The following is an 18,994-nucleotide window of genomic DNA, read 5'->3' on the forward strand; positions in this document are numbered from 1 at the left end:
CGATTGCTTGAGTCGCGGATGCACGTGTCTTCAGTTGCAGCGGGCTATGTGGAAGTGCCTGGAGCGTTGGATGAAAATCCAATGCTAATCCAACGTGCACGATTGTTGCTGCAAATCATTTTTTTTGTTTTCGGCCACACTCGATTACATATTTATTTTTATTTTAAAACCTTAAGGGTTTATTTGAAATTGATTTTTCTTTCACCCTTTTGCTTTTAATTTTGATCTTTTCAAATACACAAAATATTAAATAAACATGGAAAATATTTACCATTTTGTTTGAGTATGATTTTAGGATTTAAATAAATAATTCTTTTTAAATGAAATAGATACAACAATTCATCAAAACTATATATTTTTTTCCTTTAATTTTTTTAAAATTATTTTGAGATAATATGAGTATAACATTTATCCCAAATAATTTTATTTTTTTTATTTTGGATTTAAACCTTAATTCATTGATTAATTAGTACAATAATTAATCATAATTAATTGTTAAATAGGTTTTTGACCACGAGGTTAATTATTTTGATTTTATTTATTTAAAAATAATTTAAAATTAAAATTTTATTATTATAAATTGAAGTATAGATATTTAGTGCTTACAAAGAAAAACACCAAATTAAACAATTAATTGGATTAATTGTTGTGATAATTAAATCCTAAATTAAATAGAAATAATGGCCAAGCAAAATAAATAAAATTAAATTAAATAAATGTTGTACACATTTTATCTTAAACTAATTTTAGAAAAATCAAAAGAGATTAAAATTAATAATTTAGGATAAATGTTATATCTATTTTATATTAAATAAATGATTTATTTAACCAAAAATTATACAAAAATAAATAAATTGGCAAAATATATGTCATATTTATTTTAAATATTTTATATAATTTAAAGAGTTAAAAACAAATTCAAAAGGGTGGATGAAAATTCAATATCAAACAAACCCTTAAGGTTAAATAAAAAATAAATACATGTGATCTAGTGCAGCAGAAATCTAGAAATATTGATGTAACTGAAACCAAAGTCTTCGGATACGCACTGAATTTACATCCAACACCTAGGAGTTGTCCGAGTCGCATGCTGCAACGGAGAAAAGGCGCACTCGTGACGCACGGGATCAACAAACGCACGCCCCAACGTCGTTAGATGAAATGTGACGGAACGCCTGGTTGTTGACAGAACTCGGACATAATGCCAAAGGAGTGTCACGCGTCTGATTTTACGTCCGAAATGACGACGTCGTTTCGACTTGGTTCGTCGTCTTCCTCGCAACGCCGGACGGATAAGAGTAGCAGTCGTCTTTGATTTTTCAAAGATGGAACACTCTATCATTTCTCTACCTTTTGACCTCGTTCAAAAGGTAAAATGATCACCATATCCGATGATCATTTCCTCTAGGCCTACGATCTCCGTGATGGCCTATGTCGGCAACTGGCCGAAAATAGCCAAAATAGCCTTACGGTTGTTTGACTCAAATGAAGACCACTTGTTCGATGAACCAAACTTGGGAGGCTATAAATAGCCTCTCTTGACTGATCTGAAGGTAAAAGATCAACTCTCAAGTTTTTGGATTTTTTGAAATTTCGTGTAAGGCCTTAATGTTTGGATTTAGGCATCCCCAAAGCTTCATCAATGTCCAATGAGTGTTCTCCAACTCTTGGTAAGTTGTCAATCATCATATAATTCAGTCTTCCAGTTTGAAATTTAAATTTTTATATTTAAAATTTCATAAGTTTTTATACTGCCGGTTGTTAATTTTTTTTATTTAAAAACGATCCTAAGATCATTTACAAGTTTTCTGTTCAAGCTAAAACCGATTAATCAACTTTAATAAAAAAAACTCCAAATTGGAATTTGAAAAATTCAAAATCAGGTTTTCTCTTCTTTAATATTACTCAAGAACAACAACCTACAAAGTTTCTCAATATGTTTATAATGATGTTGAGAACCTATTTGGATCATGTTTGATCCATTCTGATTATTTTTTTTTATTAAAATCAAAATTTTCAAAAAGGTTTTGAATTGGTCAAAATGAACAACCAGTGTTCTTGTTTTGGTTTCAATCAATCATATGAAGCATATGAAGTTGTTGACAAGCTTATTACGCTTCATTAAAGCCTAAAAACTAAGAACTAAATTTTTACATCAAAATTGTTATGGTTGAATGGAACATTATCCCGATCGAATGAAACCTCGAGATGATGTTCGTAATGATCTAGAGAGCTTTGTTAAGCTTCCCATGCCATAAAACCTATAGGTTTGATATTCTTGAGGACCGAGGAACCTAGCTAGGTTCGGCCAGGACCGAGAGATCCAACCGAGAATCCTCGAACTTAGGACCGAGAAGGTACGAACGAGAATTCCCGTACCCGACCAAGAATTCCAGACCCTAACCAAGGATTTCAGACCTGACCGAGAATTCTCCCACCCGACCGAGAATTCTTAGACCTTGACCAAGGATTTTAGCACCCCGATCGAGGATTCTAGCCTCAAGATCGGGAGGCCTTAGCACCCCAACCGAGAATCCTAAGCTAGGACCGAAGGAGTCCCGACCTCAAGACCGAGGGTTTTAGCCCCGACCAATAAAAAGTGCACTTAGGGTTTGGAAGAGTAAATGCAGTGACTTAAGCGGGACATTAAGAGACAACTGTGATATTGAGATATTAAGAGCATTTACTACAAGTGATAGAGTGTGCTGTTCTAGAAAGCCTAAGTGTTGAAAGTTAAAGTGTGTTTTACAATTTCGGTGTAAATTGTAAGAGTGTTATCGAGCAGGAAATAAGTCTCGATCGGCCTGTACTTGTATTCCTTAGTGAATATCCTTCTCGCGGTTTCGAGAGGAAGGGGTGACGTAGGAGTTTTATCTCCGGACATCCATAAAATCTGTCTTGTCATTTACTTTCTGCCGGCTTCATTATCTAACCGATTAACTTAACCACACCGCTCCAAACCGACTCTATACTAACCATACCGAATATCCAGATTACCGAAACCGACCCACCATTTCCAAATCTTCATCATCCGAAACCGACCGTGCCTATCATACAAGCGTGCCGCTTCAACCTGAAAGCAAACCTCTTCCGCGCTTGAACCTAGTTCAAGGGTTTGTGACAGGTTGTGTAGTATTGAAACCCAGGTGTTAATCTCTAACCGGATTAACCACCACCCTACGAGTGAGAACCGCTAACCGGTCCAACCCCCGGTCCACCAGCGGCGACCTAGATCCTAACATAGTGTTTGTTTGGTTGCAAATTTTATTTTCCAAAATTATTTTTGTAATTTGGGATCATCAACCATTTTCTAATAATTCCAAACAAATAGAAAATTATTTCAAAATAGTTTGGAATATTTTCAACAAAAAAAAATTGATAATTTGTTTGAGGATTTATTTTTAAACCCTAATATCTTTAAATACTAATGTCTTTAGACATATTCCTCTCTAGTCATCATCATTAGTTACATGTACTATCATTTAAATATTGTTGTTACAATTTTAAATACATTAAAAACATGTGTATATCTAGGACGAGAAGAATAATTAGTTAAAATAAAATATTATACAAACAGTTTTCAAAAGTTAAGACTTTATAAAATAGAAATCATTTTTAAAACGGGTACGAAAGATGAAGCACAAAAGCTCTTTCCCGAGTATCACCAAACTACAAATCACAACGAAACTCTAGTTAAAAATACGTGTGTACACGTATACCGTTTTATTAATTTTAAAAATAATTGGCGACTCTTTATCAAATAAATATTTTTTTTTAAATTAATTATATTTAATTAATTTAAATAAAGATTTCTTTAATTATTATTATTTGATTATTTCAAATTAAAAAAATTATTTGAAATTTGATCAAAAATTAATTATTTGAATAATTAATTTTAAACTGTCAGACTAATTTAATAAATATTTTAAAATAATGTGTTATTAAAAATAATTTTTAACATGTAAACAAATGTTCAAATTTCTCGAATCTCGAACTTTTTCGGACAAATATTTTTCGGGATAATAATAATAATAATAATTATAATAATAATAATAATTATTATTATTATTATTATTATTATTATTATTATTATTATTATTATTATTATTATTATTATTATTATTATTATTATTATTCAATTCCCTCCCCTGTTAGAGGAAATGAATGTATTAGAGGAAATGAATGAAATGGGTTTTGGATATTATAGTTTCATCCACAATACTATAGTCTGAAAATTTATAATGTGTTTCTTTTTGTTTCAAAAAAATTCCCAAGAATTTCATGATAAGCAATAAGAAAGTTGAAACTATTATGCCAATCACAAATGATTTCTTCACCAAGTCCAACACAATCTTGAAAAAAAATTAATATTTTCTTGAATACCTTTATAGTAACCACAAATTTTCTATTATTATTCTCTTTTCTAGCTATAATAAGAGATAGATATTTTCAATCCCCCTAAAATTTAGAGTTCATGCACGTCAAATGACAAGTCTTACACCTGATTAAATGATTAAGTATGTTTGCAAGATATTATTTAATCCACAGTCTCATTTATTGTTCCCAAAATTTTTTTCTATCATCTCCAATCGCATAATCGATATCACAAGTTCCAGTGATTCATTCTTTGGAACATAGATCTAGAAAAAGAAGGCCGGTGAGTTTTTGTTGGGTCAGCTCATTTGGTAGCTGGGCCTAACAAATTAATAAAGCCCATTAGGGCATATTTAATTAAGGAAAAAAAACACAGCAGTTTATGGGGTTTTTTTCTCTTTCTCTCTTCCAGCAGTTCTTTCTCCATTGAAGCAGCAATTCCTCCATTGAAGTAGCAGGTGCTATTATTCGATTTCTACAACAAGTAGTATCAGAGCTGAGTTCGTTTGGTGGTGATTCTTGTATAATTCAAATGGAAGAATCGTTGAGTAGTAATGGCACGATAATCAAACTCACAACTACCAATTACACAATCTGGAAGTCACGGATGGAGGACTTATTGTGTAATTATGATTATGAAGACACTATTTTGGGTGATAAAGGAAAACCAGAGGCTATGACAGATGTAGATTGGAAGAAGCTGAACAAAAAGACAGTTGGTAAAATCAGGCAATGGGTTGACAACAGTGTGTATCAGCATGTGGCTACTGAAGTTAATGCTTATAAGGTGTGAACTATTTTGAGTGAACTGTATGAGAAGAACAACACTCAAAACAGAGCATTTCTATTTAGGAAGTTTTGCTCGTTGAAATATCAAGATGGGTCTTCTATGTCTGAGCATCTAAATACTTTTCAGGGGATTCTAAATGAGTTGGCTGCGATAGGAATGAAATTTGATGATGAGCTTCATGCTATGTGTTTGATTAATTCTCTGTCTGATAGTTGGGAAACACTTGTGGTTTCAATTACCAATTATGTTCCACAAGGTAAGCTCTCTTTGAAAATGATGAAAGAGAGCGTGCTGAATGAAGAGGCTAGAAGAAAAGAATAGGGCTTCTCGACTCCAAGTCAGGTGTTCGTGACTGAGAAAAGGGGTAGAAGTAAAAGTAAAACTCCAAAGAATCGCAGTGGCAGTTCAGACAGGTCACGGGGAACATCCAGCTCGAGAAAAGAGATTACATGTTATCATTGTGGCAAGCTAGGATATAAGAAGTATCAGTGCAGATCTTTGAAGCGGGAACAAAAGGAGAATAAGCAAGATGGAAGTAGTAAGGTTGCAGATGTGGGTGGTAACGACATCGATATTGTTTACGACAATAATAGTATCAACCTTGTTTCTCAAGATACACAATGGGTGGTAGACTCAGGTGCTTCTTATCATGTCACCAATCGTTGTGATATATTTGCTTCTTACACCAGTGGACATTTTTGTTCAGTGACGTTGGAAAAACATGTTACGTGTAAAATTGTTGGAAAAGGAGATTTCTGTTTGGATACTAACACTTCGTGCAAGCTACTTTTGAAGAATGTTCGACATGTTCCTGATATTCGAATGAATTTGATCTCTACTGATACTCTTGATGATGAGGGCTATCATAGTTACTTTGGTGAAGGAAAATAGAAACTCACTAAGGGGTCTTTGGTGATAGCTAAAGGAAAGAAGGTTGGTTCTCTTTATGTGACAGAGACTAAGTCTTACGGGGGAGAAGCAAATGCAGTTAATGATTGTTCAGCACAACTTTGGCATAAGAGACTTGGTCACTTAAGTCAGAATGGCATGCAAGTTCTCTCCAAGACAATTGATCTCCAGGGCTTAAAGTCCACAGATTTGAAGACATGCACAAATTGCTTAGTTGGTAAGCAACATAGAGTTTCCTTCAAAAGTTTTTCTCCATCTAGGAAGCCCAATATCCTAGATATGGTTCACACAGACATATATTTTATGGATTCCTTGACTTTAGGTGGTGCTCATTATTACATCACTTTTATTGATGATTTCTCAAGGAAGGTGTGGGCATATTTCTTGAAGACTAAGGATCAATCATTGGATCACTTCAAGTTGTTTCATGCTGAAGTGGAGAGAGAAACTGGGAAGAAGTTGAAATGTGTTCGTTCGGACAATGATGGCGAATATAGAGGACCATTTGTGGAATACTGTAAAAGTCATGGGATCAAGCTTTTGAAGACTGTGCCAAAAACACCTCAACAGAATGGAGTCGCAGAGAGGATGAACAGGTCTATCAATGAGAAAATTTTGTGTATGTTGTCTCATGCTAAGTTGCCAAAATCCTTTTGGGGAGAGGCAATGAAGACAGCGGTTGATCTGATAAATCTTTCACCCTCAAGTCCTTTAGATGACGACGTTACAGAAAGAGTTTGGAGAGGTAAAGACGTTTCTTAGGATCACTTGAGAGTTTTTGGTTGTAAAGTGTTTGTTCATGTTCTTCGAGATGAGAGAGCTAAGCTTGATAGCAAGACGAGACAGTGTATCTTTATTGGGTATGGCCACGGAGAATTTGGGTACCGATGTTGGGATCCGGTTAACAAGAAACTCATTAGAAGCATAGATGTGGTATTCTTTGAAGATCAGACCATTGAAGACTTTGAGAAAAAAGAAAAGCCGAAGTCTACGGAGAATGAATTGCCTGACAATGGTAGGATTCGTACACCACAGTCACAGCCCAATGATGTGGAAAATGCCCAAGTTGAGGTTGATGAGACTCCTCTAGTTAATGCTGAGCCAACAGAGGAAGCTGAACAAGATGATGATAGTTCTCTAGAGCCACCTGATGATCAGCATATTAGAAGATCTAGTAGGCAGCGACAACCTTCTAGTAGGTATCCTCCCAATGAGTATGTGATGTTGACTGACGGGGGAGAACCAGAAACCTATCAAGAAGTATTGTCTCATGAAAACAAGAACAAGTGGTCGGTGGCAATGCAAGAAGAGATAAATTCCTTGCAAGAGAACGAGACTTATGACTTGGTGAAACTTCCAAAAGGAAATAAGACTTTAAAAAACAAGTGGGTATTCAAGTTGAAGCACCAAGAGAATAGCTCACAACCTCGATACAAAGCAAGACTGGTTGTGAAGGACTTTGGACAGAAAAAGGGGATTGATTTTGAAGAGATCTTCTCATCGGTTGTGAAGAGGTCATCCATCAGAGTTGTGTTAGCATTGGCTGCTAGTCAAGATTTGGAAATTGAACAACTGGATGTGAAGACTGCATTTCTCCATGGTGACTTGGAGGAAGAGATCTATATGGAATAACCTGAGGGTTTTAAAGTTAAAGGTAAAGAAGATCTTGTCTGCAGGTTGAGGAAAAACTTGTATGGGCTCAAGCAAGCGCCTAGACAATGGTACAAGAAATTTGACTCTTTTATGGAAGCAAATGGGTACAGTAAGACTACTTCTGATCATTGTGTTTTCATCAAGAGATATGGTGTTGATGATATGCTGATTGTTGGGCAAGATATTGCAAAAATTGAGAAGCTCAAAAGAGATTTGAACAAGTCTTTTGCGATGAAGGATTTGGGTTCAGTGAAGCAGATCCTAGGCATGGAAATCACAAGAGACAGAAAGAATAGAACACTTTGGCTATCACAGGAGAAGTACATTGAGAAGGTACTTGAGATGTTTGCAATGAAAAATGCAAAACCGGTTTCAGTTCCACTTGCATGTCATTTCAAGTTAAGTTCTAAATAATGTCCTACAAGTGAGAAAGAGAAAGATGAAATGAATAATGTACCTTATGCCTCTGAAGTTGGTAGTCTTATGTATGCCATAGTATGTACAAGACCGGATATAGCACACGTGGTTGGTGTTGTTAGTCGGTACCTCTCCAATCCGGGAGAAGAACACTGGTTGGCTGTTAAGTGGATTCCAGATATCTTCGAGCCTCTTCGAAAGCACGTTTATGCTTCGGAAGTGATACTCCTATTTTGGAAGGCTTTACAGATTCTGATATGGCAGGTGATGTTGATTCAAGAAAATATGTATCAGGTTTTTTGGTTACCTTTGCAGGCGGTGCTGTTTCGTGGCAGTCATGGTTACAAAAGTGTGTTGCTTTGTCTATTACAGAAGCTGAGTATATTGCAGCTACTGAGGAATGTAAAGAGGTGTTATGGATGAAGAAGTTCCTACAAGAGTTGGGCCAAAAGCAAGAGAAGTTTACTTTGTTTTGCGACAGTCAAAGTGCTATTCATCTCTCAAAGAATTCAGCTTTTCATTCGAGATCCAAACACATCGACGTGAGATATCATTGGATACGTGATGTGCTTGAGGAAAAAGAGCTGAACTTGGAGAAGATTCATACAAGTGAGAATGGTGCCGATATGTTTACGAAATCCTTGCCTAAGGACAAGTTTGAAGATTGTCGGGAGAGAGCAGGTTTATTAGAGCCCGCGAAGTTGCGCTGACGGGGGAGATTTATTGGGTCAGCTTATTTGGCAGCTGGGCCTAACAAATTAATAAAGCCCATTAGGGATATTTAATTAAGGAAAAAAAAACACAGCAGTTTATGAGTTTTTTTTCTCTCTCTTTTAGTAGTTCTTCCTCCATTGAAGCAACAATTCCTCCATTAAAGTAGCAGGTGCTATTATTCGATTTCTACAACAGTTTTAAACCATAGATAATAAGAGAATGAAGAGTTTAAAGAAATAGAAGAAGACGGGAAATGGATCAACAAAGTCAGTTTTTTTTTAAATGAATACCTTATAAGTGAGGCTCTTAATTGTGAAGACAGGACAAGAAGAAAGCAGTGAAAATGGATAGTCAATTATCGATTCCGTATCAACTGATTCCGTATCGACTGATTCCGTAAATAGATATTCATTCACCCAATCGATTTGACATGGAAGAAGAAGAACAAAAATGATAGAAGGGAAAGTGAAGACATTGCTTGGTATACAACAATTTCCTTCTAAGCTAAGCCAAGCCGCCTAAAGATAAATAAATCTCAAAATAAGAAAATAAATAAATGTGCTAACGAGATTTATACCATCATCCAAAATGTGTTAATCTACCATTTAAGCAACTAGATTATGTTACTTAATAATAATAATAATAAATTATTTTATTTATTTTATATAAGGCCTTGTTCGGATTGAAGTTTTTGAAAAAATCTAAACAGGAAAAAAAGTAATGATTGACGATGATTTTGAGAAGATAATTATTATTTTGGGTAAAAGGACTTAAAATGTATTAATATATAAATAAAATGAAAAATAATAATTTAAAATAGAGGATATTTTGGTTAAAAAAATAAGTGATGTATTATTAAGAAGTGATTGATTGAAAATTTAATTTTGAATGATTTTTTTAAAAAATTCAAAAAAAAACCGACCTAACATAAAATATAATTAATGAAATAAATAATAATAAATTTATTTTTTATTATATAAATAATAATAAATAAGACTTCAGCACCATTATCACATCTATATATATATAATGATACTTAATTTTTAAAGTGTCCGGATTGCCGGGTCGAGAGCTGTGGTTAATTTGGATATATGTGAGAGTAAATGGATACTTGGGTCGGATTGTGGGTTGACCCGCCCATAAACATAAAACGGTTAAAAATAAAATTAAAAATGCTATAGATATGGTTCGAACTTGCAACCTAACAAAACAAATACAACCTTTTAACCAACTAGGCTAATAACACTTTATATTTTAAATTCAATCCAAAATTTGATAAACGCGTGACATTTTAACAATATAAGTTCAACTTTTTAACTAACTAATCTATATATATATAATGATGCTTAATTTTTAAAGTGTCTGGATTGCCGGGTAGAGAGCTGTGGTTAATTTGGATATATTTGAAGTAAATGGATACTTGGGTCGGATTGTGAGTTGACTCGCCCATAAACTTAAAACGGTTAAAAATAAAATTAAAAATGCTATAGGTATGGTTCGAACTTACAACCTAACAAAAACAAGTACAACCTTTTAACCAACTAAGCTAATAACACTTTATATTTTAAATTCAACCCAAAATTTGATAAACGCATGATATTTTAACAATATAAGTTCAACTTTTTAACTAACTAATTTATATATATATATATATAACTAATTTATATATATATATATATATATATATATTATGATACTTAATGTCCGGATTGTCGTGTCGAGAGCTGTGGTTAATTTGGATATATGTGAGAGTAAATGGATACTTTGGTTGAATTGTGGGTTGACCCGCCCATAAAAATTTTACCGTAATATTTTTTCACAATTTTTTATATTAATATTACTCGTGCAAATGCACGGAATACATGTTAGTTAATATTAATTTCAGCATCTAGAAACGAATTAATTCTAATAGATAATCCTTAAATTTCAATACTATTTCAAGAAATGATTGAGTATTCAAATTTCAAAAGCCCATTTCAAATGTGGTAACTGAGTATTATTATTTTGTTGGTTTGAAGTGAATCCCTAAAGGAAGAAGTGCAAATAAAATCCTTCATTCTTCCATACCTACTACAGATTTTGTGTTTCAACAAGTGATTATAAACATGCTTTATTGAGAATTTTCCCATCACTAATGTATACGTAAATGAACAAATGGGAGTCTTCTGTCTACATACAACTAATTATATATATGCTAACACAAGTCATTTTCTGCATTCTAGATTAACAAGCAACACAAGTAAACCAGACACAACAAAATATCCCAGCAACAATAAGTATGCTTCTTACCATTTCCTCTTTTTCTTTGTCAAACCTTTGTTCATATCTATAGCAGTTTCTAGGCTAATCCAGACTAGAATAAAACATCACATTACCAGAAGCCTTACATTATTATTATTATTTAGTGGCAGCATATTAACTCTCAACTGAAATTTAGTTATGCCTATTCTTTCAGCTATTATTATTATACTATATCTTCCTTCCCCATCCATTTTATGCCTTTACTCCACTTCTTTCATATGCATCCTGAAGCAGAATATATTGATCAATCTTTCAATAATACCAAACCATCATTGTACTAGATTGAAATGTCATATTTGGCATCTTATTTCGGTCGCAGGATAAAAGGCTGAGCTGAAGCATCTGCTATTTCTTTTCATATTTTCTATCTAGGACTTCCTCAAATTAAAACCCACTAATGGATGGAGCCTAATAATAATAATGCTTTTTTACCTTCAGCAGAAAAACCTCCTTTGCTGCAAAAAGAAACTTGAAGGTTTAGATATATGATAATGAATCTATAGAAATGACATAATAATATTTAGTGGTAAAATACCATTGGTAGAAACAAAGATTGACTTACACGACATCTTGATTGTTGCAAACCTCCAATAAATTGGGCAATCTCAAGTTGTTTAACCACAGCAGAATGAAGTACCTATAAGTATAAGCAGTTGAAAACAAAATATAAATCATACTGTAGAATGCTAGCTACCTAATTTATTTTTTCTTTGAAAAAACTAAAACAACATCCCACTTAAAGTTGTCATGACCCCCAACTTCTTAGTTGACCACTTGAGCTACCATTAAGATCTTGGATTTTTATTTGGGTTTGAGGTAAAATCGTTGTTTGACTTAAATTTTTTTAAAATTATTTTTCTAAAGTTTAATGACAATTATACCCTATAAATAGATGAGAGAGAAGATAATAAATAAAGGATATTTTGGTAGATAAAATAATTAATGTGATAGATGAAGTGAAAGGAGAGAAAATATTGGGTTTTTGGTAAAATCCCAAAAATATCAAATATCAAACCAGCTCTAAATTAAGGTGGGTCAATATTAGCAATATTTATTAAGTCCTGAAATGGTATGTATAACTTATTACCCCTTTTGTTTTCTCCAGGTCAAGCTCTAGATATTTTATCCTTTCCAAAGATTGAAGAAGCATTTGATCCTTCTCAAAAGGAATTTCAACTGGCTTGTTATCAACTTCTTTCAACAAGCTTTCAAGTCTCTGAAGACGATGTACAAATGAAACTACATCATCTTGCAAGACTACTTCAGTACTGTGTGGTGGTGGCGGCGACGGTGGCAACGGGACCATTGTTTCTTTCACTGAATTGGATGGATAAATACTCTTATGCCTTCTCAATGATTTAAAAACCATCAATTTGGCCATTGTTGACATCATTGCCTTCACAATAATACACAGCAAATCCCATTTGTTAACTTTTTCATGGACAACCTCAAGCCATCTGATCGGTGGTAACAAAGTACCTGAACCCAAGACAAATAAGTCAAGCATGCATAAAAATGAATTGTAGCATCATCCGAAAGTATATTTTCAATAACCAAGACAACATATTTAATATCAGATAGATAAACAAATCTCATCAGCAATACATTTCAGCCTTATTAAGTTCCCTATTTGGAAACAATTTTTCTTTTGTTTTCGTATCTAACTAAGAAACATTTGAAAAATAAATGACCGTCAAGGGTGAAAATTTTAACAAAAATGCACACGTTAGAATAGCTTTCAAGAATTTTCCTGCTCAAGAATATCGACAAGTAAATGGTTCTGCAACGTGGTTCATCAAAAGTCGCAATCTGGAAAACAATCTCACCAGATGGGTGTATTAGACTGATGGATTTAAGTGAGTGACTATGATCCTCTGCAATTCCAACCTCGGGATCAAGAGCTTCACCGGCTGGGACAAACTCATCATCACAGCTATAATAAGTAGTAGTTTCTGGTACAATTGCCTGCAGATCAACAAAGTCATCATTGCTCAAGCATATACCTACAGAAAAAAAGATAGTGACTCTACCTACTAGAAGGGGTATTAATTAATTAATTGGGAGCTTGTTTGATGTGAGTTTTATTGATAAACCAATTTTTAGATAGAAAAAGAAAAAAAATATATGTTTGATGAAAAAGAGAATTATTCCGGTTTATTTGGGTTAAATGAATTTGTAGAATTATCCCTCCATCTTCCTTGGAATTGGTGCAATTTACTTGCACTCAAAATGTTGCTTTGCTTATACGTAAACCATAAATTATATCTGAATAATATATCACTCTTCACTCTCAAGAGCTCAATTTCTACATAATTAAATATTAAGATGTTATCAAAAAAGTAAAGGATAATTTTATATTTAAATGATTTAATTGATGATAAGGGTTTAAAGGCCTCTATAGTTTAAGAGAACTCAACAACAACAAAAATAAAGAAGATGGTGAACCATTTTACTTAAAAGAAAAACTCATGTTTGAGATTGTACATACTGCATAGTATTTAGAGAAGAGCATGGTAGAGGTCTCACAACTTACTTCTTCATGAAGAGGTGCCAGGTGTGGAAATCTGAAGCTACACTCCCTAGTTGAAGTACAGGAATCATCAATATCTGAACCAGATTCTGTGTTTGATGTGTCAACAATTCCTCCCTGATATTCCAGAAGAATAAGATTTACATTTAGCCTTGAATGATATTAAGCATTAGGTTCCAACAATTTCAAACTTGCCTTAGGAGGGTGTATATAAATATATAAATCAGTTTTCCCACATTCATTAGAAGTTCTGGTTATCTGCTTTGAAAACTTCCCTTCTACATCATGTACAAGCTGCAAAGGAACAAAGTAAATAGTTTAGAATGATTCTCATAAATACCAAAACAAAAAATCTCATACCTCATTTTTGTAGAAAGTAAACTGGGTATTTAATAATACCCCAAGTAAAGACCTATTTCCAAAAAGAAAATAGTAAAAAGAACAGCCTGCTTTTAGAGGGCTGTTTTTTTGGCAAGAAAAGTTTCTATTTTGAGATGAGTCCCTAGAGGAGAGTAGTACAGAATCCCGCTGTCTTATACTCCCACCACAATCAAGGTACTTTTAGTGGGAATCGAACTTGAGTCCTCAAAATCTTATTTCAAGAGTCTTAACACTTGAACTATATTGGGTTGCTGAGGCAAGAGAAGTTTACCTCAACCCTAAAACCTCAGCTTTATCAGTGCAGACCACCACCCTCAAGCTTATCTTGTAGTAGTGTAACTAAAGGATAATCATTGTCCTCTTTGTCCAGGCAGTTTCTTGGGATTATGCAAAACATAAAATTTATGCTCACCTTCATGATTTCAGGATCTTTCCAAGGACCCTTGTTAGATCGAAGGCAGCCACCCTCAGCTGAACATGTACATGATCCTTCCAAAAAATCCGGCAATTGACTAAAAGTTTAAGATTGGAGAGGAATCAAGCAGCTATGACATACTATCAGAAAGATCAATGGTGTTAGAAAAATTACAAATCTGTAAACCTTGAATCTATTGTTTCAAGTAACTTGGACAAGGACTTGGGCTCCAGCACCTGCAAATTTAGAGAAATTTAAATATTATCTCAATGTGGAATAACAAATATATTCCCACAGAATTAAGCCCATTACAAATATTCACCTGTATTTTCGCTATGGTCTTGGAATCAAGGAATTTCTGTGCAGCAGGCCAAAGAATTTTCTTGAAGCTAGGACCAGCATTGACGATATACATCCTATGCAGCGTCTGCAGATAAATGAAGATGGGAACAGTAGTGAACCAACAACTTAGACAGTAAAGCAAGGTATGGTGATTCACACCAGATCCAAAGAAGCAAAGAATTAAACCAGTAAAGGAATCTTGAAGTGTTAAATACCTCAGGGTAATAACTGTTATCTATCTTTGACATAGATGCAAGGAGATTTGTTTCTTCCCTTGTGAAATTCTTAATGCCCTATGCATTGCACAAACAGTGTATCATTCCCACGTTGGGAAATTAAATTTATAAAAATAGAAACTCCAAAGAAGACAGATTCCTCATTTCACATTTGAACAACATAAATTTGATTTCTTCTTTTCTTTTTAACCTGATTATTTTCCCTGAGCACAAACATCTCACTATTGCGACCCCTTACTTCAATCAGTTTGGTTTCAGGTACCACTTAGGCTATCATGAGTGGGTTCACTTCATTTATTGCATAAACTTCAACATACTTAATGACTTGAACTAGTGTACAAAATATTACTACAAGCATGGCATATGAGGCTTCTGTTACAAGAGAAAATGGTTAGGGCTAATGGCGCCTACAAATAATAATAGTATAAATAGATTAGTCGTTGTTATGTTGAAGTTAAAATTAATTAATCGAATACTCTTGTTAGAGCTTTAATCTTATTTTTAAATCTCAATACAACTCTCTTTGATTAAACGTATCGTTTCATCATTTATACACTTCGATTCTAGATAATAAACACATCATTTATACTCTTCGATTCTAGTTATTAAACACAGTTTTAGTTCTAAGATCGAGAAGTATAATTGATTAAATGATACGTTGAATAAAAAATAATTGTATCGAGATGAGAAGATGAGAGCTCTTAATCTTAACAAGTTAAGAGCAATTGGATTAGATGGGAAGATAGAATCATAAATACTAGGGAGAATGCAATAGGGAAGAGAGAAACTCTAACAAGAGTATTTAACTAACTCATTTTATAAACTCAACATAACAACAACTAATATATTTATACTATTATTAATTGTAACCACCATTATCCGTTAGTAACAGTTATTTCAACCCTAGAGCATTAGCCCTAACCCTTTCCCCTTGTACCAGCTTCCTACCATGAAATCAGGACAAACATAACTAAATAGTAAGAATAGCCTAAGCTTATAGGCTAATATATCATGGTTCAACAATTTACATACCAACCCTTGCACGTCCAAAATAGTTGTGGTGGAGCAGATGCGTCTCCTTGCTGCAACAGAACATGCAGGAAATCTCTCATGAAAAGCCCTCTCAAACTCTTGAACATGGTATCTTAAGTAGCGATCAATTGTGGTAATATTCATGAGATTTTGGGGATGAGCTTGTCCAAGCCGCTGAATATAAACAGGCCTGCCTTCCTTGTCAACCCCGTGGTATCCTTGAGAATAATATTGCAACACCTTTTCTAATTCTTCAAAATCAAAGTCCTAAATATTGATTTTGATATGTCAATAGGAATAACAAGTAGGAATATATAAAGAACATAACTTCGGGTTTTTAAAATAAAACAAAGACCACTGTAATATAATTTACAAATCGGCTATAACTATGTGGCACACTTTCAAGAGGGTGTCTCACGTTGATGGCAAATGCTATTACCTCTAGTATGGTGTCTGCTCCATACTCCAACCTCCATTTAAGCATTTCGTCCCACATCTGGATCGTTTTCTCAATATCAAAATCTCTTGCTCTTAAGAATCTGTTAAAGAAACATATAAACTTTTTAACAAAACCACCATGCAATTCAAAACAATTAAAATCTAGACATCCTAATGATGCATCACTTATATTCCAGCTAAATTTAAGTTTTTTTCTCAAAACAAAACTATATGACAAGAATGTGTTGTTCCAATCAATAACCGTCAGATAAAAATGTTTGTTCAATTAACATTGATTTAACATCAAACCTGATTTTCTTTTTTGCTGTAATATCAAACAAGCATTTTATGGGATTTAACTATTCCCTAACCCTGTTATAAGAGGCATGAACTTCTGAAAATGATTTGACATATTACAACTATACAATTCAGAAATCAACTAACCTCAATAGCATGTAATAGTCATCATGTCTAAAGGGTAACAAGTTCCTTTCACGGAGCTTTAGACGAAATTCTTCTACAGCAACTTCCTCCTTTGTGTCACAAATGCCGTCAATGGAAACTGGTGGAACCCGGGACTCAAGTTTTCTCTTCCCTTTCTTCTTGAGAGAATGAGTAAATTTATTTGAAACGTTCATTGCTTTATTTCTCAAAGCACTGATCTTTGACTTCCTTCTCTCGTCATTGTAGTACTCAGAAAGAAGTCTTCCTTGTTTAGTTTCACCAAGAGTCCATTCTCCTTCAGGACCTGAAAGCCAAAATTTTAAAGTTTCCAGTCACATAAACCCATCCGCCCAAACAAAATTTGAAGCAAAACTTGCAGCTATAGAGTCAAAGCCTGCTTCCAAATAGACTCACTGCAGGTATTATCTTTTATAGATAATCAAACATGCATGAACTTCTCTTATTACAAAGATCACTAATCAACTACAACAGACATCCAACTTATATGCATTGTAAAATAGAGATCATGATCCTGAACATACCTAACATTTTTGTCGGTGCAACAGGTAACAGGTAGGTAGCCTACCAGAACATAAGTGACAGAACACAAGCTGCACAAAGCATAATCCTCATGTTAAAATTATGTTCTTAGAAGACAATTTACAAAAGAATCCGCATAAAGATAGTTAATAAACATAGAATATGGAAGGAAAAGAAAATGATAGGCATTCAACTAATAAGTGCAGTTTTTTTCAGTGAGATGAAACTGTGGAAGTGGTTGAACAAGATATGAAGATTTCACAATAATGTTTACATTTTTCATCTTCCTAAAACATATTGCAAGAAAAAACGTACGCCTTTCCATGAACTCAAAATTTAGCCAATATAAGCAATAAGTAAATTCACATTCCCTTTATATTGATTCTAATCTGCAAGTGTTTCCGTTGATCCTAAAAGTGGAGAGGGTGAGAGAGAAAATGTTTAGAATGAGTAGCCAAATTTCATCCTACATAACACTACTAGATGAAAAAGCTAGAAAGCAAACTAAACAGTGTGGCCAACAACTGTGCAATCATTATCAAATATCAACAATGCAAGTTACATTTCTAAAACACAAACGCCAAATATCAACAATGCAAGTTAAGAGCATATGAGATCTCACACATCTAACAAAACATTAAACGAAAAACCCAGTTCGCTCCGAATCTGAATCAAGCCGATAGAGCCGCAGAAACACACCTTCTTGTAGATTCGGCAGAAGAAAACACCAGTTGGATCCAAATGCGTGTTCCTTGGATTAAACGCAAATGAGAAACAGATCATACATTACTCGAAAGGTAATAACCCCTGGAACTTGTGAAATGAGACTGATGGAGCGAGAGAAAAGACGGAGGAAGAAGGAGATCTGGAATTCCTTTTCTCTCGTCTCTTCTGTACGTGACCTCCTTTTTCTCTCAACAAGTTCCAGGCGTCACTTGCTGCTTTTCGCGGTTGCTTAGTTTTATGGCGTGTCACCCATTCTTCTCGTTTCCATATCCAGGTTTACGTGTCCCTGCAATTAATGCCCACATAGAAATACTGGTTTTATTTTTTTGTTAACTTCATTTTTTCTTGATGTGGGAAAGATGACATTCCATTTATTTGAAAAGATTAATTAATTTTAAATATAAATATTTTTTTATTACAAAATTTAATAATATATATTTGTAAGTTTTTACATAAAGTAAACATTAGAACTGTCTATTATTAAGTTATTTGTATTATTTTTAAATAATTGTTCAGATATTATTTTATCAAAAAAGAATCCATTTACAAACTATGAAAATATGTTTAGTTTATTTGTGTAATAAATTGTTTTTTTTTAAAAAGTCACTTTATAGTATTATCATTTAAAAACAACTAAAAATTGAAACAATAATATTAGTTAAAAAAAACTAACATTTACCTTTGTGAATCAAATAAAAAAGATAAACCCATAAATAAAAGTGTACGTGTTTTTTATGGTCCCGAGATTCTTT

At 33.6% G+C, this 18,994-nt stretch overlaps 1 protein-coding gene across 2 annotated transcripts; it reads right to left on the bottom strand.

Annotated features, from left to right (window-relative positions):
- Nucleotides 1-11,120: 11,120 nt before the first annotated feature.
- LOC124939923 (phosphatidylinositol/phosphatidylcholine transfer protein SFH13-like) lies at nt 11,121-18,531 on the bottom strand. Of its 2 annotated transcripts, none has more exons than XM_047480385.1 (16): nt 18,216-18,531; nt 17,519-17,587; nt 16,977-17,280; nt 16,534-16,633; nt 16,095-16,361; nt 15,042-15,119; nt 14,807-14,911; nt 14,671-14,720; nt 14,482-14,581; nt 13,884-13,982; nt 13,692-13,805; nt 12,985-13,123; nt 12,246-12,637; nt 11,721-11,795; nt 11,591-11,613; nt 11,121-11,383 (listed from the first exon to the last, which is right to left on the bottom strand). In XM_047480385.1, the coding sequence occupies exons 2-15, from the start codon at nt 17,523-17,525 to the stop codon at nt 11,593-11,595; spliced, it is 1,851 nt and encodes a 616-aa protein (XP_047336341.1). In that variant the 5' UTR covers nt 17,526-17,587; nt 18,216-18,531; the 3' UTR covers nt 11,121-11,383; nt 11,591-11,592. The 2 variants fall into 2 exon arrangements, with proteins under 2 accessions (XP_047336341.1, XP_047336342.1); XM_047480386.1 differs by lacking the exon at nt 18,216-18,531 and adding an exon at nt 18,139-18,165.
- Nucleotides 18,532-18,994: the final 463 nt, after the last annotated feature.

The sequence above is a fragment of the Impatiens glandulifera genome, chromosome 5, assembly GCF_907164915.1.
Source record: "Impatiens glandulifera chromosome 5, dImpGla2.1, whole genome shotgun sequence".
NCBI lineage: Eukaryota > Viridiplantae > Streptophyta > Magnoliopsida > Ericales > Balsaminaceae > Impatiens > Impatiens glandulifera.